The 14,638-nt window shown below is 54.5% G+C and overlaps 2 protein-coding genes across 4 annotated transcripts in view; one reads left to right on the plus strand and one right to left on the minus strand.

Moving 5' to 3' along the window:
* The window catches only part of TPCN1 (two pore segment channel 1), a 48,170-nt gene extending 40,030 nt beyond the window's left edge, over positions 1–8,140 (plus strand). For both annotated transcript variants that reach the window (XM_030501479.1, XM_030501480.1), the window contains 6 exons: positions 449–495; positions 1,037–1,105; positions 1,517–1,601; positions 2,801–2,937; positions 4,197–4,277; positions 5,443–8,140. In XM_030501479.1, coding sequence (XP_030357339.1) covers positions 449–495; positions 1,037–1,105; positions 1,517–1,601; positions 2,801–2,937; positions 4,197–4,277; positions 5,443–5,565 — 542 coding nt within the window. In that variant the 3' untranslated portion in view covers positions 5,566–8,140. The remainder of the gene's footprint in view (positions 1–448; positions 496–1,036; positions 1,106–1,516; positions 1,602–2,800; positions 2,938–4,196; positions 4,278–5,442) is intronic.
* An 893-nt stretch (positions 8,141–9,033) lies between these two features.
* On the minus strand, positions 9,034–14,470 carry SLC8B1 (solute carrier family 8 member B1). Of its 2 annotated transcripts, none has more exons than XM_030501481.1 (15): positions 13,901–14,470; positions 13,379–13,531; positions 13,247–13,299; positions 13,091–13,148; positions 12,753–12,857; positions 12,499–12,666; positions 12,315–12,422; positions 12,184–12,240; positions 11,858–11,988; positions 11,569–11,710; positions 11,066–11,187; positions 10,749–10,902; positions 10,583–10,663; positions 10,062–10,126; positions 9,034–9,975 (listed from the first exon to the last, which is right to left on the minus strand). In XM_030501481.1, exons 1-15 carry the CDS (start codon positions 14,061–14,063, stop codon positions 9,778–9,780), a joined length of 1,758 nt encoding a protein of 585 aa, XP_030357341.1. In that variant the 5' UTR covers positions 14,064–14,470; the 3' UTR covers positions 9,034–9,777. The 2 variants fall into 2 exon arrangements, with proteins under 2 accessions (XP_030357341.1, XP_030357342.1); XM_030501482.1 differs by having other exon boundaries at positions 9,251–9,975; positions 12,753–12,858; positions 13,905–14,470.
* Between the last annotated feature and the right edge of the window lie 168 nt (positions 14,471–14,638).

The raw sequence follows: 14,638 nt of genomic DNA on the forward strand, positions 1-14,638 counted from the left end.
CCAGACTTCCAGAGATGTTTAAGGAGGGCTCTAAGTCACTACCCTTCTAAAGAACCAACAGTGATGCTAATACGTTTATTTAAACCCCCTGATGAAGAATAACTTGAATGTGTTGATTACTCTCCATGATTTTTCTTAATGCATAAGCAGAGATGGTTATCTTCTGGAGATTTCAGAGGTCTCTGTGCTCTTTGGTGGAAAGAGTCAGGTCTGTTTCTGATTCTTCTAAGAAATATAGATTAAGCCATGCTCCTGGTCCTGTAGATCTAATGCTCTTTGTCTGAAGTAATAGCAGTGATGAGGGTTCTGCCTCTGGATTTGCTGCTGTGCTTAAACTTTGGTGTCTTGCCTCAGTCTTCCCTGTCAAATACTTTGTCTAAGAATCACTGGAAAGTAGGTCAGGGATGGATAAAGCAATTGTCTGTGGTTTTCTCCCACTTGTATACAGTGACGCTGTTTGAGCTGACGGTCGTCAACGACTGGTACATCATCATGGTAAGTAAACCTCAGCTACCTTGTGTGTATGGACAGCTCAGGCTCTTGGCCAGTTGAGTTACATCTTCCAGGCCACCACTTTCTTCCCCTGGTGTCTGGAGATGGCCCCAACATTGCCACTTGTTGCCAGACATCTTTTGGTCCTCATCACTGGGTGGCATTTGGCCTCTGGCAATGCTGGGCATGAATCTTGACCAGCCCTCAGGCCAGATTTCACAATCTGCACGAATGAAGGCACTCTGTATTCCAGCTTGTCACCCTGCTGTCCATGATGTGTGCTCATAGCAGCAACATCTCCCACAGCCTCAAGCTTTAAATCATCTGTGTGATCACATACAGGAACCTCTTTTTCTAGCTTGAGAGGCAGATTAGCCGCAAGGACCAGTTGGGGCATTGAGCATTGTGAAGGCAGTTCCTGGGGTTAGCTATAGAGCCATGAATGAGAGAGAGTGTTTATGCTGCTTTATGTCTGTTGGCAAGCAGTTAACAGCAGACTTCCCCTTCCTTTGTGCACTACTGACTTCTTCCTTCTCCTCTTTAGGAAGGGGTGACATCCCAAACCACTCACTGGAGCCGTCTTTACTTCATGATCTTCTATATTGTGACCATGGTAGGTTTCTGGACATGCTTCATGCATCTAATAGTGGGAATGAGAAAGGGAGACAGCTTTTACTGTGTTCAGAGGGAGCTTCCATCCCTAAATGAGGACAACTTTGCTCTTCTACCTAAACATCTTCCAGAAACAGAGAGTCCACATCACTTGCAGAAAGTTGAATTTATGGGCATTGACAAAGCTGATGCTGCACAAATCTGGGCCTGGGGTAAGGACTAGGGCAGCATGTCCCTGTTGGAGTTGACTGTTAGTAGTTTACTCACAGGTACATGTGTGACATGTGCATCTCCTCTGCCATGGAGGAGCATAGAGTTGAAGCACAGGCCAAATGCTCAGCTTCCTGAACTGGACTGGAAGAACCCCCCCAGCAGCAGCCTCCTGATCCCTTCTGTTCATGTCTTCTCCCAGGTGGTGATGACCATCATCGTGGCTTTTATTCTGGATGCTTTTGTCTTCCGCATGAACTACACTCGGAAGAACCAGGATTCAGAAGGTCAGAATATGGCTGAAATGTGGCTGAAATATGGCTCAAATACTTGAGCCATTTCAAGCAAATTATTTGAGGGTAGAAGTCTGCCACGTTTCAGGAAAGGAATCTAGGAAACATTAGAGCAATGACGTAGCAAAGCTCAACAAGAGACCTTACAGGAGGAGAAGGGGATTTCTTATTCTCTTTAAACCAATTTCTTTCCTCACTAATATACCCACTGGCACCAGAACATGTCTCCAAGTGGCTTGTCCAGCATTCAAGCACTAAAATGCTGGATCCAAGTGGTTTGCCAGCACTCTCTGCGGTGACATGGAGGACAATGGACGCTGCTTGTCCTGTTCTTTCCACATGTCCCAGTTGTATTTAGGCTGGTGACTACATGCTGGTTTTGGACATGCCTTCCTGTCCCCTTTAGGAACTGGCAGTGACTGGTCTCTGCATCCCCTCTCCCCTGTGAGTCAGCAGTTTTACTGTCCTTTGTCTCCTGAGCTGGCTGGCTGAAACTGCGTGTTACTCCATGACCTCCTAATTTAGGTGCCATAAACACATTAATCTCTCACAGCCCTTCTTTTACTAGCCTTTCAGGTGACCTACACCCACCTTTCTAGTCATTCTCTGCGCAGACTAATCTTTATCATTCTTGACACTTTTCTGCAGGAAGGAGATTCTGCATCATCCATTTAGTACCAGAGAATCTACCACAGAAAAGCGATGAAGTCCCCAGCCACAGGAGTACCTTTGATCAGCCCCTAATCCTTCTTAGGTGCCAGGCATTGTTAGTTACAGCAGCACTTTCCATCGTGATCCCACCTGCACCCAGTTTGAAGGGTGCAGTGAAAGACACTTGTTAGCACTGAACTCCCAAGCTGGGTCAGGCAGCTGAAGGTCAAAAGGCAACAATTCTCGTGTGGTTATTTGCTTTGCTACTTAATTTACAGGCAAACACATAGCTACAAGATGCTGAGGAGCTTCATGTTTTATAAAGCTGAGGTGCTTGCTGGCCCTACACACTAGTTAACTTCTTCCCTGCCTTGTTGGGGGACAAGGACATGCATGTTCTAGTCACAAAAGCAGGTACAGGCTGTGCCTGATATCTGGCTTGGTCCAGTCTGCTGTTAAGCTTTGCCTTCCAGGATTCTAATAGTGGTTTATGAAACAATGTTCATCTTGGAGACTTCTCTTTCCTTTTCTTGCCTCTCCAGAAGACAACGGCATTGTGCTGGAGAAGGAGATCTCCAAGGAGGAAGTGATTGGCATCATCGAGCTGTACAAGCGGATTTCAGCTGCCACGGAAACAGCTCAGCTGCAGAAGATCGTTTTGCAGATGGACAAATACGGGGTAAGAGGAAACTCTTAGTGCAAGATCTCAGCTCCAAGGGAGGGAGGCGTGCCAGGACCACAAATGCTGTCTGGAGAGACACTGCACGTGTCTGTAGCGTTGAGAGCTGAGCTGCTGGAGGGCCTCTGCAGCATGGGCACAAAGTTTTGCTGCTCTAGAAAAGTAGCAGCTGAATTTCCCCTATGCTCTGAATAGCCTCAACAGAGACAAAGGCTCGTTGCTGTTGCCTGCAGACTTTGCCTAGAGCTGTCCTGGCCCAGTATTGACTGCAAAAAAGTATGTTTATTTTTCCCTAAGGAAGCCACTGGCTTGTAATTCTGCTTCCCTCTCTGTGCCATCATACACTTAGGCTTGGACAGTCCCAAAACACTATGCAGAAATAGGATGGTATTGATTCCACAAACACCGTGGCACTGCTTACATTGTTTTAGAACAGGATGGACAGTTTGGAAAATGAGCTGACCTCTTGCCTCAGAACTGTTGTCGCATGCATCTGGGAAGAGCTTAAGTGGTTGTTTTAATAATAGCCATTATATTCTTGTATCACCACTATAAAGTGCAGGTGCTCCAGTCTTTTAGCTGACCTTTATTTGCTTTGGTTGGCTTAGTTAAAGGCTGAGCTCTTGTTTATACAGACAAAACTCAGAATAGCCATGATGATACCGATCAGAAGCAGTTTGCAAGACAATAAACCAAAGGAAGATGCTGTCCTCAGCCTTGCAGTGGAGTACAGAAGGATGATGACATCTTTTGCTTCTCAATCCTGCACGTATAACTCATGTGGTCAGGGAGTAATTCAGATTTCAGCTCTCTGTGCAGATGACTTAAGAAGTCCAGGCCTATGAAGTAAATAGTGTGGTCTAGGCAAGTGGGACCTGAGATTGTTCTTAGACAGGATCTTACTTGGAAGCTTGAGCTTGAGGCCTTGTTCCAGGCACTGCTGTTATGTTCATCCAACTAAATTGAGCACCACTGGCAGACACATCTGTCTGAGCCCCAGCTCCCTCTGTAGTCTTTGGGCATCTGCTCAGTGCGATTTGTCTCAGCCTGCAGCAGATGCCTGCATTTGTTTAGGTGATGTGCCCCCGAAAATGCCCTTTTCCCATGACAGCAGAAGGAGCCCAGGATAGCCTGAGCTCCTCAGTGGGTGATGGGTGTCTGCATGAAGGATGCCGAAAGTTCCAGGGCCTGATCAAGTGAGCTGCGCAGTGACTAATGAATGTCTTTGTTTTCTCCTCCTCCTTCCCCCAACACTTTAGCAAATGTCAGCAGTGTTTCTGGGACGCAGATCAAGGACCAAGAGTGATTTGAGTATGAAGATGTATGAGGAGGAGATCCAGGTATGTGGGCTTGAGCTGGAAATATCAGCAAGTCTCTCTGGTGAGACAAACATTACCTAGAGCAACAAACCATCCTTTTAAACACTAGAAGCCTCCTTCCTCCAAGACGCAGCCATGGAGGGTGGGCAGTAGATGAAGTGTGCTCCAGATTGACCAGTTCTTGTGCTCAGGGACTTCTTTAACCCCCAGAGCCTGCCCACTGTGTGGAGGTGCCCAGTGTGGCGTGTGTCAGCCCAGTATCCATGCACTCGGGAGGTGTGTAGGCACTGAGCTTGGACTCACCGAGGTGGACGTGCCAGCTGGTGCTATCAGCACACATGTGCTGTGTTCCTGGGGCTTGGCTGCTGCAGGTGAATTTGTTAAGCCCCTGGAATGTGGTTGTGTTTGAGCTTGGGTGTGTCTGGCTGAACCAAGTGTTCCCCCAGGCAGATGGTGTGAGCAATGCTGCCTTTAGCAAGCTCACAAAGATGGGAAACACTTAAATCAGGTCATTCTCTAGCTTGTTTAGGGGATTCTTGCTAGTGCCCTTTGTGGTCAGGAGCTTTTTGCCATGGCTTTGGTCACTGTAGTCCTCTCCAGACATTCACCTCCGGGTTGAAGGTCATGGGCTAATGTAATGATTAGTACTGAAAGAATTAATCTCGTACCCGTTTAAATCTGTCCTTTGTCCCCTGGGCAGCTTGCTTGGGGATGAGTTTTCAAACCCCTCCTAAAATTAAACGTCTTATTTACCATGGAGCTGGATGGAAATCTGCAGAGAAGCTCCCCACCCATTCTGCTTGGCCTCTGATTCATAACATACTGCCTGGGATTGGGAGCAACTCCACAAATCCCAAACATCCCACAGACATCAAGACTAGGGACATCCTGAGGGAGGGATGTTTCCTTGCTCAGGTTTATCAGTTCAGCCAACTGTAGCTGGTGCTTCTTGCTTGGACTGTGGGTGGGAAGGTCTTGGTGCATCCATCACAGCCATGCTGCAGGTCACCAGGTTGTTCCAGGAGCTTAGGCCATGTCCAGGGCTGTGGAATGAGCCCCTCCACCTGAGGTGATGTGCCCTCAGACAGCAGAGCGGCCAACCACCCTGCCCTTGGGGTCCTTTGGGGGGCTGCAGGACCAGTGTGGGGCAGAGCCTGACCTCGGTGTGCTTGATCTCCTGTTGCAGGAATGGTATGAGGAGCATTCCAGAAAAGAGGAAACTCAGACACCATTGCAAGAGCCTGCATCTGCTTCCAACAGCTCTCTGAAGCCTGTGAGCCTCCGACAACGATCCCAGACTGTCATTTAGGCCTAGCTAATGCAAGCCACCTTCTATGCAATAACCTAGAGTATTACTTCACAGCGTATATATCAGGATGGTGTATATAGATCTGTTCAGTGTTTGGCTTTAGGGTTTCAAGCTCTTCCCCTAGGCAGTGAATTGCTGAAAACCAGAGGCCCAGGGGGCTCTGTGTAAGGCTGCTACGCACAGACTGAGCGTGATGGCCATGCTCAGCACAGAGCAAACAGCTCGGACAGAACAGAGACCTTCTCCCCCTGAGCCACGTCCCAGGCTCCAGCCTCCTCTTTGTCTTACCACTAACAGACCCTGGGGAAAGGGATGTGTAATCCATTAACAGCAGGAAACACGCTGAAGCCACCTGCTTAGTATTAAAACTTTTGCCCTTTTTAAAGAGCTCTTTTGCTTAAAGGGTACCATTAACCTAGGAATAAAAGATCAGGGAGTGAGCTTTTGTTTCTTCTCCACCTTTCCTTATGCAAAAGAAGGAGAGGTTGTGTGAAATTTCAGCACTTTTGGAAGAGCAGCCTGCCTTCCCCCTCCTTTTTGGCACACCTAGATGTACCCCCTGTAGTAGATCCAGCTCTGATGATTGAATTTGGCTGTCCCTGAGCAGTTCTGTGGCAGCTGGAGGTAGAACTGAGGGCCAGCATCTTATCATGTTATGACCATGGGTGGGACAGGAGTTTGGGGAGACAAACTCTGCCTCTGCTGTCCAGTATCTGCACTGCTGCTGGTCAGGTCAGTGGTACTGCACAGGACTGGGATCACCCCTGGAAACCCCAGAGCTTCTCCTTGTTCACAGGGGGGATTCTGCAGGGTGATTGATGGTGGCTGTCGACCTCTGCCACTTAGTGGCATATCTCTGGCTGGTCCTTAGCTCAGACAGACGACTCGGAGGAAGAAATGGAAGGTTTTGCACCTCCAAGTCTGACTTATTTCTGCTAGGCTCTGGGTTGAGAGCTTATGGGCATCAGTTAACTGCTGGTTAGCCCTGAGCCAGGTCACTGCTTTGTGCATCCAGTGCAGCAGTGCTGCTCCTCCCTTGCTCTCACCCGTGCAGAGATGTTCCTCAGGCTGGCAAATGCTGACTGAGTCTGATCTTAGGAAGATCCACTGAAGAGCTTGACTGTTCCTCTGAATTTTGGATGCAGGAGGAACATGGAAGACAGCGATTCTTCTCTGTGGCTGGCAAGGAGGCTGCCAGACCTTGTAGCTGAGGGATGGGAAGGAAGGGGGAGAGGGATCCCTTCCCATTCTGCCACGTTTATTCTGTGATCATGGCAGGTCGCATCATTGCTTGTGTTTCATTGCCCACAGTGTGATGAGAACCTGTCTCTTCTAAGTCCCTTTCTCTTCTTCCTGTCAGCACAGAAAGTACCTGTCAGCTGGGAGGCTGCCCTTGCCTCTTGCTGTTTGATCTTTCCTCAGGTTCAAACTGAGAGTAGAGCTTGCAGGGGAGGCTTTCTCCTTCCTCCAGGCAGATCAGGCACTGGGAGATCTGCGTGTGCCCATTCCCCTTGTCCCACATACCTGCGTTTTCCTTGGTAGCCTCATAACGTGGCACAAGGACACAGCAGGAAACGACTGGTCCTATCCAGCAGCACAGGAGCATTTCCTGAGTGGATGAGCCTTTCAGAAGTAGGGAAGAACAGAGCTGCTCAAACTCCCTCCTTGCACAGAGCACGGTGGCAGCATTTGGGCACTGGGATGGAAAGAGCTGCTTTCCAGGCAGTGTGCACACCAGCGTCTGCTCTCAACCCCTGCCAGATTCCCTGGGTGCCTCAGGGCAACTCTTTTGTTTCCTTTCTGGGTACTGCAGGTATGAAACTACATCTGAGCTGAACCGTGAAGGACCTTAAAGGGCTGTTTTCCAAACCATAAACTCGACCACAAATTAATGAGCAGTGCAGTTGTTGCTCTGCATGGAGCTGCAGCCTGGGGGACTTACCCAGGTTAGTCCTGGGGCTGGAGGAGATGTTGTTTATGCTGGTTTCTGTTGTGGGCAGAATGAACGAGCATTGTGAAGGTGAGGGGGGAAACAAAATGTGGCTGTGTTTAAGCACTGCATTCCACTACAGCCTATTTCTCCTCACGGGGCTTTCAGTGATGGGTTTTGGGGGGTGTTTTCTGGGTGTGAAAGAAGCTGCAGCTTTATTGAGGGGGCACTAACCTGCTTACCATGCAATAAGAGGGCTGTCACGGAGATGGGAATGCTTGGATGGGGTTCAGGGCTCAGGTGCTGCTTCCATGGTTCCTGAGGTGTTGAGCTGCCCCCATGTACAGACTGTATATTTTTGTAAACCAAGAAGGGTCACAGTTTACTTCTTCCATATGGCTTTGGAAGGAAACAAAGTTTGAGTACGGGGCATCCCCTTCTATTTCTCCTCCTCTCCCCACCTGACACACAGACTAACGACAGAGACAATCATGTTGTAGGGAGCAAGGGAGGAAGCACTGCAGGATTTTGTATGCTGGTTTTGTTTAGCACATGATTTTATGGACACAGCTGTAAAATGTTCTCTAGATTGGGTTTTTTTTTCCAAGCGCACTAATAAAATGCATCCTGGGCTTTGTAAAGGCAGCGGCTTCCTTTCCTCCTTCCCGTGGTATTCCACAAGTGGGGCTCGGCTGCAGCTGGAGCACTTGCAGTGTTCAAAGAGGTGTCTGCCCTCTCCGGTCGTGGCTGCTTGTGTGGGCACGTTCCGCATGCGTGCCCTGGATTCTTGCTGCTGGATATTGCAAAGCTCCCCTTTTGCCCTCCCCCTGCCCGTATTCCTCCCTAAACATTAAGGTAATACCGTCCAACTCCTGGTTTTTAAAGCTACCCCAATGCAGTGTTTAAGGTTAGAAAGGGGTTCTGTCACCCAGTGCTTCTGTACGGGTACGTTGGCTGTGGTTTGGATTGCTTTAACCCCGCTGCGTGTAAAGAAGTGGGGCTTGTTTCCCTTGGTAATTCCAGCAACTGCTAGTAACTTGTGAGCAGGTTGAGGGCTGAGCCAGTAGCTGCAGGCACAGGGAGCGTTACCTCCTTGTGAAAGCCTCTATCTGGTTAGGAAAAGGAGAAATGCTCCAGGAGCAGGAACCAGGTCTGGCGGTTGTGCCTCTTGCAAAACAGCTCCTCTCCGCATGGAGCAGAGATGTGGTTGTGTCTGTAACAGCCCTTTGCTTTCCGGCCCTGCTTCCCCAGGCCCTGGGGCCACCCCACCACTGTCCCCATGCCGGGGAGCAGAGCAGTGTCGCGTGTGGACCCGTGCCAGGACCAGCATGACGCTGCAGTTCCAGCCCTGCTCACAGGAACAGCACAGTCAGGCGCATGTGACTGCTGTTGAGAAATCAACTGCTGGTGAACCCAGAGGAAACCGCTGCTGCTGCTGCTGGCTCAGCTCCCGGTGCTCCCACTCCTGGGTAAGGGCTGTGTGACACTCACCCTGAGCAGGAGAGAACACCCTCAACACAAACAGCACGAGTCGAGGGTGGGTTTGGGTTTTTTATTGCAATTTGGTGTGGTTTACAGTGCTTAAAGGCCAACACTGTGTGTGGAAACATCCAAGTCCTGCCCTACAGCAGGACTTTTCTCCTCTGTCCACCCCAGGAGGAGGAAAGTAGGATCTGAAACTCAGGTTGAAAAACACAGCTTAAAAAGACAGGGGAAACCAGCCTCCTTGGGTTTGGTTTTGCTCCTGCTTTGCTTGCACTGCCCTGAAGCTTTGGCTGACCTTAACCCCATCTCGCTCTGCCTCAGCTATTTCAAACCTGCGGCATGAACACATCGTCTCCTTTGCAGTGACAAAGTTGGTCTCAGACCTACAGTGTTACCCCGTGTAGCAGGACTGCCCTGGCCCAGAGCAGCCAGGATGGAGATGGGGAAGGGATAGTGAAGTGGTTGAAGAAGTAAAACCTCTCCTGTTGTGACCCTGGGCTGGAGCTGCCTTCTCCTCTGCCACCAAGACCAGTGGAAGCCAAAGTCTTAACCTGCTCAGAGCCACCTTGAGTTCAACAAGATTAAACAGAGCCAGGGAGAGGACGCAGCTAATGTCTTCACAGCTCCTTTTCCTTTCCCACAGCCTCCAAGGGCTGGCATGCGATGCCTCCAGCAGCACAGTTGGGACTGAGGTGCCCTCGTCCCCCTGGCAGGGATGGAGAGAGGGGGACAGGATTCCCAGTGATCCAGCTGGGAAGCAGAGCTGGATGTGCATCTCCTGCCAGCAGTGGGGCCGCTCACACTGCAGAGACCCGGATCACCCTGAACTCAGTGAGCAGGGCCACGCAGAGGAAGGCCAGGTAGCAGAGGATGAGGCAGATGCCATAGGCCTTGCCCAGCTGGAAGCACTGCGCGGGCACCCACACGAAGGAGAAGACCAAGCTCAGCCCCAGGGCCCCGGCCAGCACCCACACCAGGAGGCTGTCAGGCTCCAGCTGCCAGAGAGATGGGCAGTGATGTAGAGTGACACCAGCATCCTGCTGCCACCCCGACCCATGCCACTGTGTCACTGCAGCCTTACCTTCACCACCAGCTGGCTGCTGGTCATCTGCAGCAGACACCCGAGTCCCACACCAACCAGGATGTCTGCAGCATGTTCAGGATGAAGACATGCAGAGCAGGAGACCTCGGCAGTGATGGAGCTCATCACATCCCTCCAGCCCCCTCCTCCCTGCCTGCACCCCATGGCTGTTGCCCAGCCCAAAGCATTGCCAGCTTGTGGCAAATACAACCAGGAGCACTCTAGGAGGAGAGGCTTCAGCCTGGTGTAGGGACCACCCAATGCCTGCGGGAGGGTGGCACAGCTGCTTCCTCTCCTTCCCTTTGGCAGATCCCAGCCCTGCTGGGGCTGGGACAGCAGTGGGGCAGGGGGGATGCTGCTGGCTCCATCCTTGCAGCTCCTCGGTTCGGAGGTACCACACTGGGAAGGGGATAGGGAAGGCTGCCAGCATCCCAGGGGTGGATCCTGCTCCGCTCCTTCCCAGGGAATCCCCCAGGGGCCTCAAGTGCCACTACCACCTTCCCCCTACACCCAAAGGATACTGAAGATGATGCCCCCGAAGCAGGCAGAGAAGGCCATGCGGGGATAGCCCTGCCGTGCCATGGTGAGGTCCGAGAACGTGTCTGCGGAGGGACACAGGGAAAGCTTGGTGTTTGCCAGGAGGATGCGAGCTCGTGGGGTGGCAGTGGGGCACAGCAGAGCCCTCACCCCCGATGCTGTTGCCCCAGGCCAGCAGTGTCAAGCCCAGCACGGTGTTGCTCAGCTGGAAGATGATGCCCAGGGTCTGGAGGATGTTCACCAGCTCCGTGGCCGCAGCGTTGATCCACATGGCGCTGGCCAGAAACCCAAGGAAGGCAAATACCTGCTCAGAAGACGGGCAAGCTGGGCCCTGGGTGCATCCCTTGGGACCCTGCACACCTCCAGCCAGCCATGTCCCTCCTGGGGACAGTGGGGCCTGCTCTGCCCCCAGCACCCTTGGGCTAGGCTGGTCCCCAGTGGGCATTCAGGGCTGGGGGACACCTTACGCAGTGGTACTTGGGTGGCTCCTCATTGGTTGTGGTGATGAAGATGATGATGGCCAGGGCAGAGCCAACCAGTGTGACCAGTCCCCAGACTGGGAAGATGCCCTGGATCTGGTACAGCCCATCTGCACATGGAGGAGAGAAGGAGAATCAAAGTGGGCTGAGGCAGGATCCAACCAGGCTCATGGTATGAGGTAAACCTTTATCCCTTAAAGCCACCTCTACTTTAAGCCCTCATGGGGTTGCTCCCGTCTGTGCCTCAGTTTTCTCAGGCAGGTCTCCTTTGTCCCCTCAGGACCTGGATGCTGGGGGGCCCCAAATCCTCACCCCTGTGGGGAGGACAGAGCCATCCCCCTGCAGAGCAGGACCCCCAGCTCGGCTCTGCACTGCCCCACACTCATCTCACCAGTACTCCAAAGGGCTCCTGCAGTCCCCAGGGCTTTGGTGGCCATCCCAGCCCCAGCCCTATCCTCTTTTGGGTGTCTGGGGCTGTTCAGAGTTCTTACATGTGCCCGACTTGAGGGTAAGGATGCAGAGCAGGGGGCTGGTGACGATGTGCAGGCAGTTGAGGGGTCTCTTCCAGTTCAGGTCATCCTTGTCAGGGTCCACAACAGGAACAGTGAGCAGCAGCACCAGCTCCACTGGCACCTGGGAACGGCGAGCAGCCATGAGCAGGGGACCCCAAGATGTTCCATCCCCAACGCGCCTGCCCTTGTCCCTCCATCCCCATCACAAAGCCCAGGGGGGGACACCCCTTTCAGGGTCTCCTCCTGGCTCCTGTCCCCAGCTACTCACCTTGAGGACCTTGAAGAGCCGCCAGTACCAGGGCTTCCTCCTCCACTTGCGGAGGTCCAGGGGGCTGAGGGCAGTGGTGAGGATGCGCAGGGAGGGCTCCCGCGAGGGGAGCAGAGGCCGGTACTCCTCACCTGCAAGGGGAGATGGCAGCTGAGCGGGATGGGGGCTCCCCAGACCCCCAACCCTTCTACCATGGGGCTGTGGTCACCTGCGTGGCCCCTGCACCGGGCCATGGCTACCCCATGGGCTCAGTCACAGCTTGGGGGTCCCTGTGAGCCCCTGAGGACGGAGCAGAGCGAGCCCTGAGCCCACGGGGAACCACATACCATAGTCCCCACTGTTTGTGCCCGAGGACTCTGGTTCTTCAGCATCCGTTGGCATCTCTGGGGAAGAGAAGAGGAGGGAGCAGTGGATGGAGACCCCAGCACAGCGGGGGCCCTGCTGGCATTACCCTTACCTGGCTCCCAGGGTCCGGGGGGGACCGGCCCATCACCCCGCCGCCACCGGTGAATCCATGTGCACAGCACCACGGTGAGGACATAGAAGATGTACAGCCCCAGGTAACCTGGATGGGGGAACCATGGGGGGGTTACAGCACCCGCAGGCTGCTCCTGCCACCCCCCGGCCCCAGCAGTGCTCACCCAGAGCCTCTCCCAGTGTGATCCTGCCAAAGTAGAGGACCAGGAAGGTGAGGAAGACAGCCAGCATGTAGAAGATGACATCCCTAAGGAAGGGCCTGGAGGCGGCTGTGAAGGGCTTGACCAGGGCGATGCCACCAGCCAGGACTGTGGTCACAAACACACCAGCACCTACCAAAGCAACAGGTCCCTGTCAAGGGGAATGTCCCGCAGCTCTGCAGTGTTCCTACCACAGCTGGCACTGGGGCTCTCCTTACCAAACACAGCCCCAATGGCCAGCCCTGCTGTCCGTGGGTTGGAGAAGGCCACCACAGCACTGAAGACATCTGGTGCCCCATTGCCAAAGGCCAGGAAGGTGACACCATGGAGAGGGGACGTCAAGGAAAAGACCTGGTGGCCTCCTTCCCGTGGGGACATGGGCTGTCTGCCCACTCTGTGCCACAGGACTCCATCCTGGAGCCAGCACCCAGCCCCATAGCTCATGGTCTGGATCAGTTTCCCCTGACATGGTGCTGAGGGGACACAAAGTGACCCCATCACAGCCACATTACCTGTCCCTGCATCCCCCTCCCCAGCCATGACCTGCCAAGGATACTGCCACGTTGTGAGACAGCTTCAGGTTGGTAGAGATGGCCGATAAGTTGGGGCAGAAGCTGGAAAGGCAGAAGCGGTGGAGAAGGGTGATGGGGCAGCTCTGGGACACAGGGCTCCCCCTCACCCCAGGGACAATCCCCTCTGTGGGGCTACTCACAACTTCTCTGCTGTCACTCCAAGGATGACGAACAGGTACAGCAGCCAGAGAGCCTGGGGGACAGAGAGAGGGGTCAATGGGGTCCCCACCCCGTGCCCCCAAAGCAGAGCGTCCCCCCATTCCCATCCTTACATAGAGGGTGACGGCGAGGGGCAGGAGCCGGGGGGGGAAGGTGCAGAAGACCCCCTCCAGGTAGTTGAGGAAGCCGCCGTCCAGCCGGCAGTCGGGGTTGCTCCAGATGAAGCGGCACCACTCGGAGCTGTTGTGTTTCCGCACCTCCCAGCACTGCGGGGCAGAGCGGGGGGGGCGGCCTCAGACGGGCCCCCCAGTGTCTCCTTCCCACCCCGAGCACCCACCGCCCTCCAGCAAGGGCTGCCATGGGGCACTGTTGGTCACCGTCAGCCCTGCCTCAGTTTCCCCATCTGGGCTACCTGTGCACGGATCAAGGGCTGTGCAAGCCCTTGTCCCCATCCCTGTCCCCACAGGGCCTCGCATCACCCCCCATCCCACCCGGGCCATGGGGAAGGGAGGGTTTTGGAGGAAATCCTTGTGAGATCCCGGCTGCGATGGCAGGGACGGGACTCCGGCAGCACCCGCATCCCCCCCCGCACCCCCCAAACTCCCCCTCATCTCCCCCCCCCGCCCCACACTCACTCACATCCAGGTCCCGGCCGTGGCTCGGCGCATCCCGCCCGGGCGGGACCGTGCGCCCCGGGTCCAGTAGCAGCGGGGGGGGCCCGGTCGGCTGCGCCCCGGCCAGCCCCAGCACCCCGGCCAAGCCCAGCACCCCGGCCGGCCCCACGGCACCCTGCCCCATGGCGGGGTGGGGGGCAGCCCCCGGGGGGGGCACCTACCGCCGGCAGCGGCCGCCGGGGAGGGGGAACGGGGGCAGGTGCCGGGCCCCCATTCCCGTATCCCCGGGCAGGGCGAAGGAAGGGTTAAAATTAAAATATTATTAATAATAATTGATTAAAAGGAAAAGAACGATAAAAAGCGGCGGGACCGCGGTCAGGCTGAGCGGCCGCGACACGTCCCCACGGGGGGGTCAGCCCCGGGCGGAGCAAAGCGGGGGACACAGGAGTAGGTTTGGGTTTAGGCACCCCCCAAGGGAGGGGATGAAGACCCCGGGGGGATGCTGGGGGGGTGCTGGTGGTACCCGGGGGTCCCCTCCCGCCCCGCGGACCCACCGTGGCGCCGCGGCCCCGCTGCTGTGCGCGGGCAGCTGATCCCCCCCCACCGCCCCGCCCGCGTCTTAAAGGGGCCGCCACCCTCCGCTCTTAAAGCGACCGCGCCGCTGTGGCCTGGGGATGGAGGTCCCTCTCCATCCCGGTGCCTTGTGCGGGCTGTGGCAGGGCAGAGGCCGGACACACACAGAGGCCGGGTGATGCGCCT

The sequence above is a fragment of the Strigops habroptila genome, chromosome 11, assembly GCF_004027225.2.
Source record: "Strigops habroptila isolate Jane chromosome 11, bStrHab1.2.pri, whole genome shotgun sequence".
Lineage (NCBI taxonomy): Eukaryota > Metazoa > Chordata > Aves > Psittaciformes > Psittacidae > Strigops > Strigops habroptila.